At 35.1% G+C, this 19,436-nt stretch overlaps 2 protein-coding genes across 2 annotated transcripts in view; one reads left to right on the top strand and one right to left on the bottom strand.

Annotated features, from left to right (window-relative positions):
- Positions 1-12,998, top strand: part of LOC127656080 (polypeptide N-acetylgalactosaminyltransferase 1-like) — a 156,108-nt gene extending 143,110 nt beyond the window's left edge. The window contains exons 10-13 of the mRNA XM_052144246.1: positions 1,132-1,271; positions 4,971-5,069; positions 5,171-5,305; positions 8,523-12,998. Of these exons, the coding sequence (XP_052000206.1) occupies positions 1,132-1,271; positions 4,971-5,069; positions 5,171-5,305; positions 8,523-8,669 (521 nt within the window). The 3' untranslated portion in view covers positions 8,670-12,998. The remainder of the gene's footprint in view (positions 1-1,131; positions 1,272-4,970; positions 5,070-5,170; positions 5,306-8,522) is intronic.
- Positions 12,999-14,603: 1,605 nt separating this feature from the next.
- Positions 14,604-19,436, bottom strand: part of LOC127656476 (transmembrane protein 245-like) — a 41,304-nt gene continuing 36,471 nt past the window's right edge. Inside the window, exons 16-17 of the mRNA XM_052144822.1 lie at positions 18,279-18,473; positions 14,604-18,159 (exon numbers count right to left, since the gene is read on the bottom strand). Coding sequence (XP_052000782.1) covers positions 18,114-18,159; positions 18,279-18,473 — 241 coding nt within the window. The 3' untranslated portion in view covers positions 14,604-18,113. The remainder of the gene's footprint in view (positions 18,160-18,278; positions 18,474-19,436) is intronic.

The raw sequence follows: 19,436 nt of genomic DNA, 5'->3' as shown, positions 1-19,436 counted from the left end.
CTTATATCACGGTATGAGTAATTTTCTATAACGATATCTGTAGAAATTCACAATTTTCAGCTAGAAGTTCAACAAAGAATATGGTTTATATATCAAACACCCATGTCGTAATCAGTTGAATTTGATGTTAATGTGAAAAGTTTCTATGGCAACCATAAACAAATCTGTTTTGCGTTTGTGCCACTTAAAGGGATAGTTCCAAAAAATTATTCTCTCATCATTTACTCACCCTCATGGCATCCCAAACTTATTTGACTTTATTTTTCTGTGGAATCATTTTAAGTATGTAAAAGGTGTTTTTGTCCATACAATGAAATTCAATGGGGTCCAAAACTGTCAGGGACTTAATTAGGGCTATATTTATTATATAACTTTCAATGAGTGATGGTATAGCTTCAGAAGACATGGATTAAACCACTTGAGTTGCATGGATTACTTTTATGCTACTTTTTTATCTTCTATTGGATATTAAAAGGTTTGGACCCCATTGATTTCCATTGTATGGACAAAAACACATCATACATCCTTCAAATTATATATTTTTTGTGTTCCGCAGAAGAAAGTAAATCATATGAGTTTGAGACAGCATGATAGTGAGTAAATGATGAAATAATTTTTGATTGAACATTTCCTCCTCTTCTTAACTTGTTTGGCAATGTTCTGCTCAGTATTTTTGATTTCTAATATTTTTCTTTGTTGCTCTTATGTGTAAATAAAATAAAGCAGTCCTGCTCACTAATATTCACTCAAATATACAAGAGGTATAGCTAAATCCTTACCAGTTGACACATTTGTACCATTGCACGCTGTATACTGTACCTTCATACCACTCAGACCTGCTATTGTTATTTTTTCATCCTCTTCATCAGAGCTGCTCAATTTTGTTCCTAGAAGGCCAACGTCCTGCAGAGTTTAGTTCCATCTGTGCTCTTACACACCTGCCTGCAATTTTCAAGTAATTCTGAAGACCTTGATTAGCTTGTTGTTTAGTTAGAAGCTAAACTCTACAGGAAGTGGCCCTCCAAGATTGGATTTGAACAGCCCTGCCTTACATAAATGCTGCCAATGAAATCTCTTGTGCTTGTTTAATCTCCCAATTTGCAATCTTTTTTGTGTTTGTGCATGTGGCAGGTGTGACGAAGGTGGATTATGGTGACATCTCATCCAGAACAGCTCTGAGACAGAGACTGCAGTGTAAGCCGTTCTCCTGGTACCTTGAAAATGTCTATCCAGACTCCCAGATACCACGCCATTACTACTCCCTGGGAGAGGTGTGTATCTCTCTCTCACACATACACAAGCTGTGAGCAGAGAGCAAGCATTAAAGAGTGTGATAAACACATGTTTGTGTGTTCTAAAGAAGAGCAAGTGAGAATTAGCGAGGAATGGTTTTTTCTCTCAGTTGATGGAGTCACAGGAATTGATTGAAGTTTTTTTTATTCATTCACTCTACTTGGATAATGAGATGGCATTTATTCTCTCTTCTGTCCTTCTGTCATTGTCTTGTTTCCCGTCACTCACCCGCTCCCTTTTAGTTTCATCTGTCCATCTCTACCTCTCACTTTTTCAGACAGTCTTGTGAATAAAACATGCCTGTGTCATCTCTGATGTCTGAAACTCGCTCTCTTTGAGTCTGTCTTTTTTCCTGACTAGTTAAGGCACTCTCTTCCTTGCTCTGTCCACGGTTCATTCCCGTTAGCTCATCCTTGTCTCTCCTCTCTACTGAATATGACTTTGTGGGGATAGGGTGTCACAATGATGCTCCATGTGTAGCCAATGTAAACCACCTGAGGGTGGGGCTATATGAGGAGAAGATTATGGCATCTTGAAGGAGATGCCATAATTTACATTTATGCATTTGGCAGACACTTTTATCCAAAGCGACTTACAGTGCAATTATTACAGGGACAATCCCCCCGGAACAACCTGGAGTTAAGTGCCTTGCTCAAGGGCACAATGGTGGTGGCCATGGGGTTCGAACCAACGACCTTCTGATTAACAGCCCTGTGCTTTAGCCACTACGCCACCACCACCCCATAATTAAGAACATACTAATGGCTAATGACACTGTATTCAGCACAAACTGGGCTACAATAATATGTGAGCAACATGTGTGTGCATATTTGTATTTTTGAGAAAATAACATTTATGCATGGTTTTTGGAAAAACTAAAATTATAAGTCATTGAAATAAGGTCATATAACACATACTAAACATTTGTCCACAAGTCATTTGTGAACCGGATCTTGTAGCCTAGAGTTTATGGTACAAAATGATGTGAAAACCATCCTGATCACTCATTCATACAAAACAATATACTAATTTAACTTTTGTAAGACACTTTTAGTGTTAGAAAGGTCATATGTGAGGAGGCGGGAACTATCATGAATATTTATTGTAATTCACACCTGAGGAGACAAAAGACCCCTCCCCTGGGCCTATCAATAAGGAATGTGACAAAGAGAATGAATGAGAGGAGACTTAATGATCATAATCAAGTTTTAAGTTAAAAGAAGTCTGACTATACATTTTCTTTCCATAAAGACTTTACTTAAAAATGTTAGACCTACACTATCATTTAAAAGTTTTAAAAGAAGTCTGTTCTACTCACAAAATACAGTAAAAACAGTGACATTGTGAACTATTTTTACAATTTAAAAGAACAGTTTTCTATTAGAATATATTGTAAAATGCAGTTTGTGATCAAAGCTGAATTTTCAGCATCATTATTTCAGTCTTCAGTGTCACATGATCCTTCAGAAATCATAATAATATGCTGATTTTCTAATATGGGCATATTTAAATCACATTTTACACATTTACACCTGAACACATATTTGCAAGCACAAGCTTTGATGATAATGAGGCAGCATAAACACTAGTTAAAATCTAATCTAAACATTCATATTATTTTTTATATCATATTACATATCATATTTATATCATACAGCATACAATTTAAATATCTGCTTTATCCGAAACAACATTTAAATGTAACTAAAACTTTCTTATTTAAATGTAACTAAAACTTTCCTATTAGGACATATTACAATACTCTGAATCCTGGCTGGCAAGTCTGGAAACAGTCCCACTATAAAAATATGTACATGTTTTTGTATAAAATAGCATGTCAACTAATGTAAGTAAAACTAAATGACTTACTCGTCCGAAATTGTATCCTTGGCTGGATCAAGTCACTCTACAAAATGCAAACGTTCCCGCTCTTCTTCTGAGGAAAATTGTAACTCTTCGTCACTATCCAGGAGTTTTCTCACTTGTGTATCGTACGATCTTCCAAATGTGCAGAAAAGTGAACGAACTCGATTTTTTTAAGACACAGTCAGGGGCGTTTACCATTTGCATTGATTGCCTCAGCACATTACCGTATCAATAGCGCCCTCTGCCTGTGGGTGTGATCACATTAGAGATAATTACCTGTGCCAGGAGAAAACGTACATTGTTTTGTTTCACACAGATTACATTGTAGGAGAATATTTGTTTTAGATTTGAATTGTGAATTTATTTAAAAGTAGACATTTTAAGCTTTCTTTAGACATATATTTCATGTTTGTGTGACAAGTATTCGCAGAGTTTCAGTTCATTTTTGTGACATATTTCAGAAATATGCTCGTGCACACTGAGACAGCTGAAAGCTCACCCTTTTTATTTTCTTTATTTTACAAAAGCACAAGGTTTTGTTGTTATTGTGAGTGTGCACAAATAAAAGACCCTTTATAGTCAAAGGGTGTCTTACACTTTGTATGCCCCAAAATGACAATAGTATTTTATGTTGTTTCCGCTTGTTCCGTCGACCCCAGAGGGTTAAAGGGTTCGACATTTTTGTCATTTACTCACCCTCAAGTCATTCCAAACTCATGTGGATCTCAAAAGTATTATTTTAGCAGAATGTTCACACTGTGCTTTCCATACAATTAAGCAAAGGGAAACAGATGCTGTTAGGTTCCAAAAATGACAAAAAGCACTAAATAAGTACCATAAAACTAGTCCATACGACTTGTATGCTATATTCCAAGTCTTCTGATGCCATACGATAGATTGCTTTGTGTGAGGAACAGACCAAAATGTAAGTTATTTTTTAATTGAATTTATTGACGCCTGTAACGCGTTTATGAGTGCATGAGAGAAGCATGTTCATAGTGGCACTCATAAAAAAAATGTTGTGTGTGTTTTTAAAGTATGCTGCATGAAAATGCATATTGCAAAGTCTGCTGTCAGTAATCATGAAGACAGATGTTGTTTTAGATCTCATAACCGGTGTCACTAGACACCACTACCAGCAAAAAGAGATACGAGAGCTGCAACAGAGAAGATTGTCAGCGAATAATAACTTAAATTCTGGCTGTTCATTACACGAAGCTAACATATGGCTACAGAAGGATTGAAATATAGGGTACAAGCCAAATGGACTACTTTCATTATTTGGAAAAGAGCATTCAGGACAATCTGCAAACCCTCCTTTTTTGTGTTTCATGGAAAAAAAGAATGACAAATGTGTTTGGAATAAAATAAGGGTGAGTAAATGATGACAAAATGTAAATGTTTGACTGAACTAACCCTTCAAATCAGAAAGGAATAACTGCCACTGTAGTTGGTTAATGTGTTTGTCATGGTTTAAGCCCTACTGATGTTGATGTGTGTGTATAACACATGGATGAAAGCAATATTTATCTCCATCTGATGGCTTTCATGATGTAGCTGCGTGCGTGTGTCTGCATGCGTGTGCATGCATGCGTGAGTGCGTGTGTGTGCGTGCATACGTGCGCGAGTGCATGTGTGCGTGTGTTTGATTGTCACAGTTTTCTCTCAATTTGTCGATACTCCCCCCACCAGTGCGATAAGCTTTGGGTAATTAACCATGTTTGACACTCAGACAGAGATGTGACAGTTTATTCATGCAGGAGGGCTGTTTTAGTGTGACTAATCTGTTTGTGCGATCTGTCCGATTGCAGATCCGTAATGTGGAGACCAACCAGTGTCTGGATAACATGGCAAGGAAAGAGAATGAGAAAGTTGGCATTTTCAACTGTCACGGCATGGGCGGCAACCAGGTCAGCTCCCATCTCTCTCACTTTGATAGAATAATGATGGCAATATTTACGGCGATGACAGAAATGACATTGATGCATTGTGACCTTTACTGTCTACTCAGGTTTTCTCGTACACAGCCAATAAAGAGATCCGAACTGATGACCTCTGTTTGGATGTGTCCAAACTCAACGGTCCTGTTATGATGCTCAAGTGCCATCACTTGAAAGGCAACCAGCTCTGGGAGTACGACCCATTGGTGAGTATGTGTGTGTGTGTGTGTGTGTGTGTGTGTGTGTGTGTGTGTGTGTGTGCAGTATAAGCCACAGATAATGTTTGTCATTTGTGCATTTATTCATGAGAATTTAAATGAAAGTTCAGTACAAGTTAAGCTTTATGGTAAGCATTTTTGACATGCCCCAGTAAAAGGGGTCTAGCATTGTCCCTGCTTACTAACAGGGCGGGGTAAAAATATAGATTTTATAATTAATTGTGATTAGCCAATGGCAGTACATTTTTAGATTTCACTTGCCATTGATTGAGAAGTTCAGCAACAAAAAAATGTTTCACTGCCTGTTGAGAGTAAAAGTTTGGATTGACTTGTTCTGTGTCATTTGTGTCCAAAGACTAGATTCACGCATTTGTCACTGTCTCTTATAATATACACTTTTTGTTCTTTACAGTCAGTTGTTGATGAAAAACAAAAACAGAAACTTTTAATTCTAATCACACAAAGCACAAATGTGGTAAAGAAGCCATTCGACTCCACTGTTAATGTGTATTAAACCAAAACACATCCGTTAGAGCTCACTGAACTGTTGCGTTTCTTAAAGAGACAGTACAGTTTTAGTGGTTGTTCTACATATCAATGTAAATACTTGTTAGTAGTAAACATTATGCATGGAAACAATAAAAATGAAAAGTGTGTGTGTGTGTGTGTGTGTGTGTGTGTGTGTGTGTGTGTGTATATATATATATATATATATATATATATATATACACACACACCCCATGGCTTTCCTTATAAACACTATTGGAGGAATGGTAGTTTAGTTCGATTAAATAATTGTTCAGTCAATCTTAAAACAACATTGCCACTCAGTATTGGTATAGAGCTTAAACACCACTTCATGCCTGTAGAGATGGAGAGAATGAACTAGCTGAGGGGAGGAGAGAGGAAGAACCACAAAGCTGGAGATTTATTTTTGTATTCCACTGCTGTTGGCTTAAAGAGCTGCCTGTTATGCCAAAGCCTCCTCTTCCACTTCCTCCTCCTCCTCCTTCCCCTCGCCCCAGATTCTGAGCCTCCACCATGTTGCATAGAATGGAGAACTTGAGAAAAGACTTTCCACTGTCAGATCAAGATTCTGTTTTGCTCATGGGGAGAGAGTGCAAGACAGACAGAGTGGAAGGAAGGGAGATTCGGAGAGAGCGAGATCTGGAAATCTCTTGCCAACGAGAGCACCTCTGCTGCATGCATTACCATATATTACCATCACTAAATCATCTATATGGCACACTCACACCTTACACTGTATTATAGGTTCTAACTCCATCCTAATTGTATCAGTGGGGCTTAATGCTTCCCACTAGGTTGAAATTGTAGAGCACTCAGCTCACCTAAGACCCATTACACATGCTCACACACATGCTCCACTGTAAAGCAATCCCTGTGCATCCACAATTTGTCTTTGCCCTTAAGCATACAGCATACAGTGTATATGTTCAGATGGACTACTTACAGTTTGAATACTATGCACAGTATGCATGAAATACCTGGATGACCTTCTAAATTTGGCAAGTTGTACAGTATACAACACTAGCACACTCAATGTGCTCAACTTGAACTTCCATTTCCAGTGTAATGAATGAGTGTAATATCAACCGCAATTTTAAAGTCTGTCTTCACTCATTATTTGATTGCAAAACCAAAAAACATTTAGACAAAACTGGTTAAAAAAAATGCTAAATAATTGTATATATTTCTGAGATGATAGCTTGACAATATATGCTGAATCAAACAAGCAACATACAGTAGTGAGGTCAATGTGAATTGACAACAATGGCCACGACTTTTATCAAGGTACGGTCATAAAAAATGTAAACATAAACCGATAGACACACAGATTTTGCATTGCATTTACATCTTTACCTCCCTTTTTACTAGCTTATCTAATGTGTGCAAGTGTTGTCCACATGACTGTTCTCATTTTTATGTCAAAAGCAATGAATAATTAGATGATTTTATATCTCATATAAATAAAAATTTTGTATGTTTTTGGATTTGTGGATTAAGCTGGTTTTTGTCATTATCAGCATATTCCTGCGCATGTATACACTTAATGTCACATACCAGTGTCAGAAACTTTTTCAATAAGAGGTAATATTTGCTTATAGTTCTTAATATTCTATTCTAGTCCTAGTTATACTTCTTATGGCATAAATGTGAGTTGATTTCATTCTTAGGGTAAGTGGTCAAAATTATCAAACTTCAGAATTTGTATAAATTAATTAATTATATGAATAAATGTACATGTTTAACATAAACAAATGAGACATGGGGCATTATTTTAATAGCTATATTTTACATCCTATGTGCAAAGTCAGGGGGCATGGCCATGACATTTTAGTATTTTCTAGTCTAGTTGCAAGTTGGTTTGGTGAAATTGCACGTGCAATTTTATTCTGAGGTTCTTCTCTGGTTATTGCACCATCTGCGTCCTATTATATAGTCCATTCCCTGTCAAGCACCAGCAATATAAACTATGATGGCACATTCATAAGAAGTTTGTAGTTTAAATGGTCTGTATGCAATTAATTATAAGAATAGAAATATGAACTTACATTCTTTTGTGCCCAATTAAACCAACTTCAAATTAAATTAAAATATAATCCAAATTACGAAATGGTCAAAACAAACAACAATTATACCACATCCAAACATTTTACTCTCTCCAGCTTCTTCCACCATCACCTTTTGCAGTGACTTTTAAAATCACTCTACGACTACAGGTGGAAAAATAATAATTGTTAGTTACTATATTTTCAGAGTTTAGACTTTGCACTGAAAACAGATGTCGCTCTGAAACATCTTAGCACAGTGATCTATTTCTCATAAGATTAGCTAATTTGGCTTTGTGTCACTATACAATACATTCACAGTTTGCGTGCATACACCCACAGATAGCTCAAACACTCCAACCCACACCCACTTTGTGCTGGTATGAAAATCATACTTAGAATTAGCGCTCTCACAAAAATTAGATAAGACATTGTGTGCTTTCATTGTGCATAAAGAGAATAGAGCCCACAGTTCGGTTTATATGGTTAGAAAAAAGCCCTCATAAAGGTAAAAAAAAGGCCCTGAAAATCAAATAAAAAACATTTTTCTGTAAAAGAAAATAAATGTGTGAAAGCCTTTCATGGGTTCTACGTGTTACATCTCATACACATTGCATGTCTTTCTGTTCTTGTAGAAGCTGAGCCTGGTACATGTGAACAGTAATCAGTGTTTGGATAAGGCATCTGAAGATGACAGTCAGGTGCCCAGCGTCAGGGACTGCACCGGGGGCCGCTCACAGCAGTGGCTTCTACGCAACGTCACACTGCCCGAGATATTCTGAGATCCCCACACACAAGCACACGGATGGACAGATGGACAGATGCTTACACCTTAGCTGGTGGAGAGAGAAAGAGAGAGAGAAGACTGCTTTTTTCTCAATCCCTTATGGTCTGCTTTTAAATGATCTAAATGAACAGAACTGTAGCATATGGATATGAATCTCCCCATCACTCCACCTTGCTGAGGAACAGAAAGAAATATGGAGAGAAAAAAACACTTTTTTTTTCTTTTCTTTTTTTTGTGGGGAGAGAAACGAGTTTGATACCCTCATCTTCCTCGTTTAAGGAGCAGGGGGCAATTTGGTTATGTTTACGAGAACGCCTCCCTTTTTAGAGTATTAGTGTGTTTGTTTGTGTGTCTGTGTTGAGAGTATGTGAGCCAGATTGTTTTCACCCTCTTATTAGTTTAATTTAATTATTTTTAAAGCCTTTTAGAAATGAGGGTTTTTAGCACATGAAGGAGAGGCTAACATATGTGTTTGAGTGCTTGTGTGTGAATGCCGTTGTCGCATATCAGGATGGATCCGTGGATCAATTTGCCCAAGCTTAGAAGCAGGGGCTCCCCCTACTGGCCATTGACAAATGTTGGCATTGCCCTGACCTGTCTATCAATCTTATAGTGTCAAGTGAGTGGACTACCTTCAGTCAATCACTGTATAGCTCTATAATCAATGAACAGGATGATGGATCATCAAGGACATCATAGGACATGTTTCATATCGTCTGTGTTTAGGTAACATTTTTTACACCAGTGGTGCACGATACTTTTCTTTGCATTTTGGAGTGCCACATAACAGTACTTTTCAATTTAATTTTTTAAGGACTTTTGTTGTGTTTTCTGTTTCTTTAAGGTATGGTGGTAATTTAAAGTTTAATGGATAGTTCGCCAAAAATGAAAATTCTGTTATCATATACTCACCTTTGTGTTGTTCCAGACATTTTTGCTTCGTGGATGATTCACAAGTTAGCCTCAGTCACCATTCACTTTCATTTTATCGAAAAACGATGCAAGAAAGAAAGGTTTGGAGCAACATGAGTGTGAGTAAATAATGACAGAATTTTTATTTTTGGTTGAACTATCCCTTTAACACCAATTTCAGGACAAGTTCCTGAACTCACCCTGAACTGTTGCCTTCCTATGGGTTTCAGCCCTTTAGTTGAAATGAGTTGCATTACCCACAACCAAATGGGTTGATCAGAAAGAGATGGATTGTCTTCTGTCATCCAAAAGTGCAAGGGTCACTGTCAGGGTTGGGGAGTAACGAAATACATGTAACAGGAATACGTATTTAAAATACAGAACATAAGTAACTGTATTCCACTACAGTTACAATTTAAATCATTGGTAATTAGAATACAGTTACATTCAAAAAGTATTTTGATTACTGAACAGATTACTTTGCATTTTATTGTAATTTGTTTAATATTTAGTCCTTTCAGATGGAGAACATTTATACTTGTAAATGATGTGATCCAAAGTGCATTTGAACAGCAGTGAAACAAATTCTTATGATATGTTACATTCATACTAGCAGACAGAGAAGAATGTTTGAAGTAAGTTTGGAGCAGAAGGAATAGAAATAAAGCTTGTGTAAATTGTCAGCTTTATGCTAAGCTAAAATGCTATTTATAGCCATTTTACATGCATATGTTACCAGACACGATCATATTTGTTTATCAAGAAAATTCACATTAGATCATAATTACTTTTTTACTAGTAAGAGCTTTGATATTAGGGTAAAAATCGTATTCTTGATGATAATATTTGTATTGTTTTCCTGTAAAAATATCTAAAATCCTTCAAACAAGATCAATTAGATTTATCTTGTTTTAGAAACAACACTGCATAAGATATTTAGGTTTTTCAGAGAATGTATTTTTAACATATGTATTTTGTCTTACTGTACTGGCAAAGTTTTTATAGACAAAACAAGTGAAAAAAATCTACCAGTGCTGAAGAAGTAATCCAAAGTATTTAGAATATGTTACTGACCTTGAGTAATCTAACGGAATACATTACAAATGACATTTTACTGTATGTATTCTGTAATCTGTAGTGGAATACATTTCAAAATTAACCCTCCCAACCCTGGTCACTGTGTACACGTGCGAGAGATAATGACTGAATTAAAATTTGTCTAATATCTTACTTGTTTACGTTCACTTTAAATTGTTACTGATGTGTTTTTATGTACAAGAATTACTTTTTGAATTAATCAGTTGATACTTTTAGCATCTGAAGATGATAGTCGGGTGCCCAGTGTCAGGGATCAGGACGCACTGGGAGCTGCTCACCACATTGTAACGGATGTGTAAAAACAGTCTGAAAGCCTGAAGAGATTTACTCTGTGTTATGTCTTGCATTTCAGATTCATTCTTCTGATTTTTGTTTCAAATGGTCTGTCATTTCAATTTTGTGAATCCAGTCTCTCCGATGTCATATCAAAAGAGAAATAGGAAATTAAGACTGAAGGATGCTGCTTAGCTGATATCGAAGGAGGATGGATGATGAAAGATAACTTATCTGATCTGAATTTTGTCAAGTGGAATCAGGAATCAATCCTGATATTTTTGCCCTCAATAACTCTTGACCCTATCCAAATGCTTCAACAAATCTTTCTCTCCTCGTATCCTGCTTCTAATTCAATGCTGTTATTTCTTTAGTTTTTCTGTTGGATTACTGGATAGATGAAATCTGCAGAGAGAGACTGAGTTCCATCTTATTTTCACATATCTAGCCATATAAAGATTCTAATTATCTGATTCTAAAAATATGTAAAATTAAGATTTTAAATAAAAAGTTTAAGATTCTGAAAAACATTCTAAATAATGATTCTAAATTCTCAGATTCTAAAAGATTTTATATAACAATTGTAAGATTCTGAAAAAGATTCTAAGTACTGATTCTAAATGAACTAAACACATTAATATAAATAAAAATTCTTTAAATATGTTCAGCTGCGGAGAGTGAGGAGATGAAGATAAAGTCAAGTATTTGGACAGGGCCTCGGGATCATCTGTAGACGTGCAAGTATGAATGAGTGTGTTTATATCTGTCAAAGGGAAGTCTTTCGTTCTTTTTTTAACCTGTTGCGGGTCTGGCCTGCTGATTGATGGGTTAGAGAGTCCTGTGTTGAAATTATCCACAGGCTGGAGAAATAAACCACAGAAAGTTTACAGTTTAACTTCTCTCTTAGTTTTTGGTGTCTTCTTCATATACTCTCAATTTCATGGAGAAATTATCAATTTTTATCAAATTATTGGTTTGTTGAGAATAGTGTGAGAATCTTAGTGGGTTTGGGCTCCATTGCTGCAAACAAAGATTTACCACTCAAGCAAGGTCCTTAAAGGGATAGTTCTTCCAAAAAGGAAAACTCTTTCATTATTTACTCACCATCATGCTATATAAAATGTGTATAACTTTCTTCTGCAGAACACAAATTAAGATATTTTAGAAGAATATCTCAGCTTTGTAGGTCCATACAATGCATGTGAATGGTGATCAGACCTTTGAACATCCAAAAAGGAGGTAAGGTCAGCATAAACAATCCATCAGACATCAGTGGTTTAATCAAGGTCTTCTGAAGCAATCCAGTTGGTTTTGTGAGATAACAGACCAAAAAATAAATCCTTTTTCACTTTACATCTTGCCATTGCAGTCTTGATAGGTAAGATCATGATTTCAAACTCAATTACACTTCCTAGTGCATGATGGCGCTATAGGAAGTGTAATTGAGCTTGAACTCATGATCGAGCCTTGAGATTGCTGTCAAGATATACAGTGAAATAGGAGTTACAAAACCAACTGGATTCTGACTTTATCTACTTTTTGGGAGGCATGAGGTTGAGTAAAATGATGAGAGAATTTTGATTTTTGGGTGTACTGTCACTTTGATCAGTATCAAAATAGCACATGACAAGGAAATAATGTTCCATGAATGTATTCAACTTTGAATTGCTTCATAACTCTTTAAAAAAATAAACATTTATATAGCATTTGGGTTTAGGTTCAAAGTTTCAAGAGTTTATAAGTGTAACTAACATTGACCAGTGAAGTGTTTACTATCCATTATGACTTTCTTTGGGTTGTGACTTGGTAGTGCTGTCAAAAAACGTCTCAGGCTATGGTGCCTATGACATGTACAGTAAAAGTGTTGAAATGACAGCTTCACTTATTGTTTGGTGTCTTAGCATCAACTTTGTTGGTGTGTTTTGTTCAGAATGTGTTAAATGTGGTTTGCCTCATCAAATCAGAAGAAAAAAGAATTGTTTTAGATCAGTCAGTTCAGATGTTATCAGCAGAAATTTTAAGAGGGAAAATGTAAAAAAATTTGAAATAGTGGTGGCGCTAGAGAGTTTGAGAGACTTTTCAGACCCTGCCCAATAACTGTTAAATTTCATAGTCTTTTACTATACGGTTTAACTGGCTGCCAGTGCCAAGATGGAACGCTCACAAACACTACAGGGGCCTTTGGAGCTTGGCCCATAATACATATTTAATTCCCCATTTAATGGAAAAATGTATTGCATAACTGCTGCTTCATTTTACTCAGTGTTAGTTCAAAACTATGATCTCGCATTAATATTCTCAACAGGCAACAGCGCTGAAAAAAACCCACTTTCAATTGCTCAAATGAAATCTAATTAGTCAGTGTTTGCCTGGAGAAATATCATCAGCATAACTCATTAAAAGAAAAGTATTTCATCTTTAGTTGGAAGATCACATTTAAACCACAAACTTTTGAGGGTTGTTACACTTCAGAGTATATTTTCAAGAAATTACAAAAATAACTGGGAGTCATGCTTTTTATACATTCCTTCATTTCTGAGAATAATATCATCTTTTCAAATACTGATTATTCAAAAAAAGACTGCACTTGTGGTGTATGAGGCAGAATACAGACTGATTGGTTGGAAAAGACACCCTAGTGACTAGTGAGTAGCAACACGTTTGGAATAAAGTCATCACAATGACTGCACAGTCTGTCTTAAAGGAATATTCCAGGTTCAATACAAGTTAAGCTCAAATGACAGCATTAGTGGCATAATATTGATTACCACAATAAATGTATTTCAATGAATTCCTTTTCTTTAAAAAAAAAAGTGCAAATCTGGGCTCCAGTGAGGCACTTACTATTGAAGTGAATGGGGCCAATCAGTAAACGTTATAATACTCACTGTTTCAAAAGTATGTATAATGGCTATAAAAATTATGATTTAAACCACTTTACAGCTCAAATATTATATGCGTTTTAACAGAAAAATGATTGTAAGTGCTTTTATAAAATTAAAATCTTCAAATTTCTGCCCATAACCCTCCAAAAATTGGCCTCATTCACGTTCATTGTAAGTGCCTCACTGTAACCTCAATTTTTGCTTTTTCTAAAAAACTAAATACATTTTATGGTTAATCAATATTATGCAACAAATGCTGTCAATTGAGCATAACTTGGATTGAACACAGAATATTATTTTGTTTCTTATGTCATGTCCTGTAGCCTAAATAGACACGTTCCCTAAAAGCATCAATCAGTCTTTATTTATATTCCAATCAATAAGATGTTTATTTCTATGCCTCTTTTCTCTCTAGATTTAATTTACCTAAATTATTCCATAATGTTATTACTTTTTTGATATTAGTTAACATGCAAGCATGAATTCAGGCTTATTTGAGTTTTTGTTGTTGTGATGATTGTGTAATTGTCCAATTTATTAGGATAATATTAATATATTTGCTGTTTGTGAAAAACAACCTTTGAAAATGTGAGCATTGACGGCAGTAAGTTATGAGGATTTCAGGTTAGATATTTAGAACACCATTGAGCTTGTTTTAGATGGACGTTATTTAATTAAAAGAAAATTCATTTGACATAAAAATGAAATGATAAAAACCCATTTGAACAATTTATACAGGAACAGAACTAAAACCACACTCTAAAAAAAAAAAATAAATAAATCCTGTTAAATTTACGGCAAAAAACTGGCAGCTGTTGTTGCCAGAAATTCACTGTAACAAATATGGTAATCACGCTTCAGCTTTACGGGATTTTAATGCCTGTATATTTTATGCGGCATTACCGTATATAGTATTACATGATATAAATGTAATACTTCGGAACCTGATATTGTACATTTCAATTTGAAATCACCGTAGTAATTACTGAAAAGCACATGATGACATGAAGTTCACCAATTGTGGCTCTTCCAGGAGTAATGACCAATAAACATGTAGTGACAGTGCTCAGTGTCACTCACACAAACACCATCAGGGTAACACATGTAATTAAAAATAATTAAATTAATGCTGTAAACATTAACTAAACTAAATTAAATGTAAAACAGAACACCCCATTGTACGTAACTGATATTAAAAATAAGAAGAAACACAACTATTCCCATAAAATAGAATGAAATATGATGGGTCATCCAGGGAATGCCCAATTATTTTGTTTTACCCCAATATTACAAATGCTTTACTGTAAAAAGTACATGTACTCTCTTGTTAAACATAATATACATGTTTACCATTAATTATACGGTAAAATCATACTTTATACATCTATAAAAGGTAATTTTACAGTAAAATTACATTTCTTTGTCTTTATATTATAAAAAAGATAACTGCCCATTTTACTGTAGCATTTTTAGACTTTTATCGTTAAAATTACAGAAAATGTTTTAAAGTGCACCCATTGCTGTCTTCATCTTGCTCATTTAACAGATGAGAGGGCACTCCCACACAGAAATGAGGCAGAGGCAATCAGCCCTTTCACATTCATTCATACTGCACCATGGAAAGTGAGAGAGAGAGAGAGAGAGAGTCAATAGCCCAGTTCAGTGTAATTTAGAAAGGGCGACATCAATCGATTTCAATACCAACTGAGATCCAGTGTGAAGGGCCTGTAACATATGAGGAATGGCAGGGAACACGTGACCTTATCTGAGGGCATCGGGTCACATTGCATACAACAAAATAATTCCCTATTATTAATCTATAATACTTTGTACATATAACAATAACATTATTTTATTAAGACTTTGAGTTACACAATGCAAGAGTTATTTTCCAGCAAACAGACACTTAAGTACTGGGCTTTATTAAATAGTAAAATATTTGTATTTAATGTTTTAAATGTACAGTATTATTATATTATATATTTTACAACAGTCAGTCAAGTTCAATGCAAAGTTAAAGTACTTAATTGAGTTATGTATGTATGCTTTCAATGCCTTAAATATGAACATTAATATATATCCTCTTAGTAGTTTAAAATCAGAGAGGAAGCTGAAAATTAAGCTCTTTAATAATGAACAATGAGGCTAAAGACTTTATTTTCCAATCACAAAGTGTCAAGATTGAAAAAAAAAAAAATACATTTATTTTAATTGAATTTTGATGGACCAACATAATTTGTTTGAAAATAAATAATAATGGAAGGTTGTTTTGATTCAAATTATTATTATTTTTTTATAAAAGGTGGCAAGGGAGCCTTTTACCCCACACTTGGCGTACAGACAATAGTTATAAGGCAAAATGGATCAACTTATGCAGATACTTGATTTTGAGTAACACATTAAGATAATACTTATTCAAAATAACCACTTCAAAAAAGGGTTAAACATTTTCTGTTAATATCTCAAGTATTCTATAAGCAAATTAATCTCCATTGTAAGTGGATCAGTCAATGTGAGCACACTTTGAACATTTTTCATAACAAATTCATTTGCCCCACTAAAGAAAAACTAAGCCCCTGCAACATGGGTGCTTTTTTTATACCCCAAATATTATCCTTCCACTTATTAAAAAAAAAACATTTGATTAAATCACCTTGAACAAAACTGAAAATGATACATCTAAAAATACTAAATTAATTATAATTTCAGGGAAACATATATTTGTAATATTTATAAAAAATATTAAATATTAGATCAAATTAACTCAAAATGAAACTTTAGACATGGCATGCAATAATTTGATGGATCAGGAATATTTTGAAGTGTATAGTGACAAGCAGGCATTAAGGAAAGTACTGTGGTAGTTTTTGTTGATGTTTAGTATTTTGGGAGAAAATAATATCAAATGAGCCATTTGTTTCATCGTAATTCAGTCAGATTGTATTAAATTTTACACAAATTTACAAAATTTAAAATAAAACAATTTAACAGTGATGCATATTTATGAACAACAACAACAAAAAACATAAAAAAAAAAAAACATTGTGATGTTAAAGGGAAAATTCAAACAAAAATAAATATTTTGTAATTCCAAACCCATAGGAAGAGTGGGTAGAATAACCTCAGTCCACATCCACCTTCATTGTATGAAAAACTATGAGTCAGGACCTTTACAGTGTGCTTGAGTAATCTGAAAAAACTTTGGGCTCCACTGTTGCATACAAGGACAAATATAACAGTGAAAACAAAAAGTTAGTATTTCTTGCATTGTGCCTCCTGTAGAATCAGAGGAGAGTAAAATCCATTAGACGCTTGTTCATCTTGTTCATTAAGACGAGGTAAGATGAGAGTGTAAGGCTGAAGAGTGAGCATACATATCCACACATAACACAAGTAGTACAGTAACAAAAATAGAGCTGTAAAAATACTGGTTTAGGTTAGTCACATGTGCACAATTGTTCTAGTTCAGCATGAGAAAATTGCAAGAACTGTATTACAGAGTAAGCAAATACGAAAAGGATATTTGTAAAGCCCAGTGTTGCTCAATCCACCAAGGTCTTAAGGTCCATTTGAAAATTACAGACTTTGTGTATGAGTTGTGTATGAGAAAGGTTAAAAATAAAATTTGTGGAAGGCAGTCTATCTCCAGACCACTGTATACTCGTTATACTTTAGATATAACAAATATAGCAACTAAATCGACGGTCTTGCGTACATGCAAAGAAATGCAAATGCTTGAACAGTCAAATCTGACATTACCTTTCACACTTCTGTCTTTCATTTACATAAACAACAGTGCCAAACAACCCCAATATGGGACAAATTATCTGCACAACCTGATAAACACCACTAATCTGTGAACTATAGACTGAAAACGTGATATGCTGCATTGATAAGCTAGTAGAACCTTCACAGTAAAGCACAATGTCAACATAAAAATATTGTTAGTGTTCTAACTGAAAGCAGCACCAACATAATTCACCAGTACAGTGCTAGACAAAGCACAGGTGTGCTAACTAAACTTTACACTTGAGTGTGCAAGCACTGTAGCTTTCAGAGTCTGGTTTCCAAGCATTAGCTAATGTAGCATCACAGTGCTAAGTGCTTAGTGAACTTTGTTTAGCACAGAGGTCCATGCTGAGGGGCATCATAATGCTATGTGATTTAAGAGCCACTTAGAAAGCGCAGTTATTCATTTACCATGGAAACCCAACCGTAAGATACAAAATGTAGCCTTCAAGACTCCCTATGTATAAGGCTAGATTTCTCTTTCATTCATTGGGCCTCTTCAGCTGCAAAGGGGTTTCTGTGAAAGACCTGAGAGAACATTAAGAGATAAACGTACAATACTGTAGGTAAAAAGGTACAAATGTTAAGTGGTGTGATTACAATGAAAAAGTAGTGCATATTTTATAGAGAAATGAATATAATGTTACCTGCCCTGATGTACAGGGACGCTGCTTTGCACTGGAGTTGTCTGGCTGCTGCTAGGGCTCATTAGCATGACACTGTAGATGTTGGATGCAACCACTAGTATACACAGCAGAATGGGCCCAATGATGGCACCCTCTAAACCCAAATAGTATGCTCCACCTGCTACTGCTAGGCCTGTCAAATACGGGTGTCCACCTCTGCACATACAAACGCAACAATATTATTTCTGTAGGAATCAACAGCATGCCACAAATGCTGTCTATAGACATTAAAAGTATATTTTACACAAACAATACAATTCTGCAAGTATTTACTAATGTTTTCAAACCTGTATGACTTTCTTTCCTCCATGGAACACAAAATCAGATGTTTGGCAGCATGACAGCCATAGTCACCATCCACTTTTATTGTATGGAGAAATGATCCAATGAAGGTGAATGGTGACTGAGGCTAATGTTTTTCCAAACATCTACTTTTGTGTTCCACGGAGGAAAGAAAGTCATATGGTTTGGAACAACATAAGGGTGAATAAAAGATGACAGAATTTTCTTTTTTGGGTGAAATATCCACCTAAGTTGTAAATAACTCAAAATATCCCTTTAATATTGTATTTAGTATTAGTATTTCCACATTATCAAATGTGCAGAGTCACAGTCAAACAGTCTTACATTCTGTCCTAACCAGGTGCGATGCGACAAGTTTCAACTTGCCTGTCCACACTAAATGCAAATCTCCTGTGCAACATGACACAAGTACAGCAAGTCAGAACATATTTCATATGTAATATACAATAGACTGCAACAGTCTGGTCCCTGAAGTAAAAAATCCCATTAATTATCTCCATAGGCAAATTGATAAAGCCTTCATCCATATCCTGAACCACATTTTCCATGTGTATACAAGGAGCGCGTAACATGGGCCCAATGATGGGGCCATTAAAGACGCAGTTAATGCATAAAATAATTTAAGTCCATATTGTTCTTCTTCTAATTAATTGCATACAGTCCATTTACACTATCAACTTCTTATGAATGTGCTGTCTTTGTTTATATCTTATATATTATATATATATTATGTTTATATATTACTCACTGGTCCTTGAGTAAATGGACTATATAGAGTAATAGGACGCAGACGCTGCAATAACTGGGGAAGAACCT

This window comes from Xyrauchen texanus, chromosome 15 (genome assembly GCF_025860055.1).
Source record: "Xyrauchen texanus isolate HMW12.3.18 chromosome 15, RBS_HiC_50CHRs, whole genome shotgun sequence".
Lineage (NCBI taxonomy): Eukaryota > Metazoa > Chordata > Actinopteri > Cypriniformes > Catostomidae > Xyrauchen > Xyrauchen texanus.
This window is presented reverse-complemented; position numbering and strand designations above follow the sequence as displayed.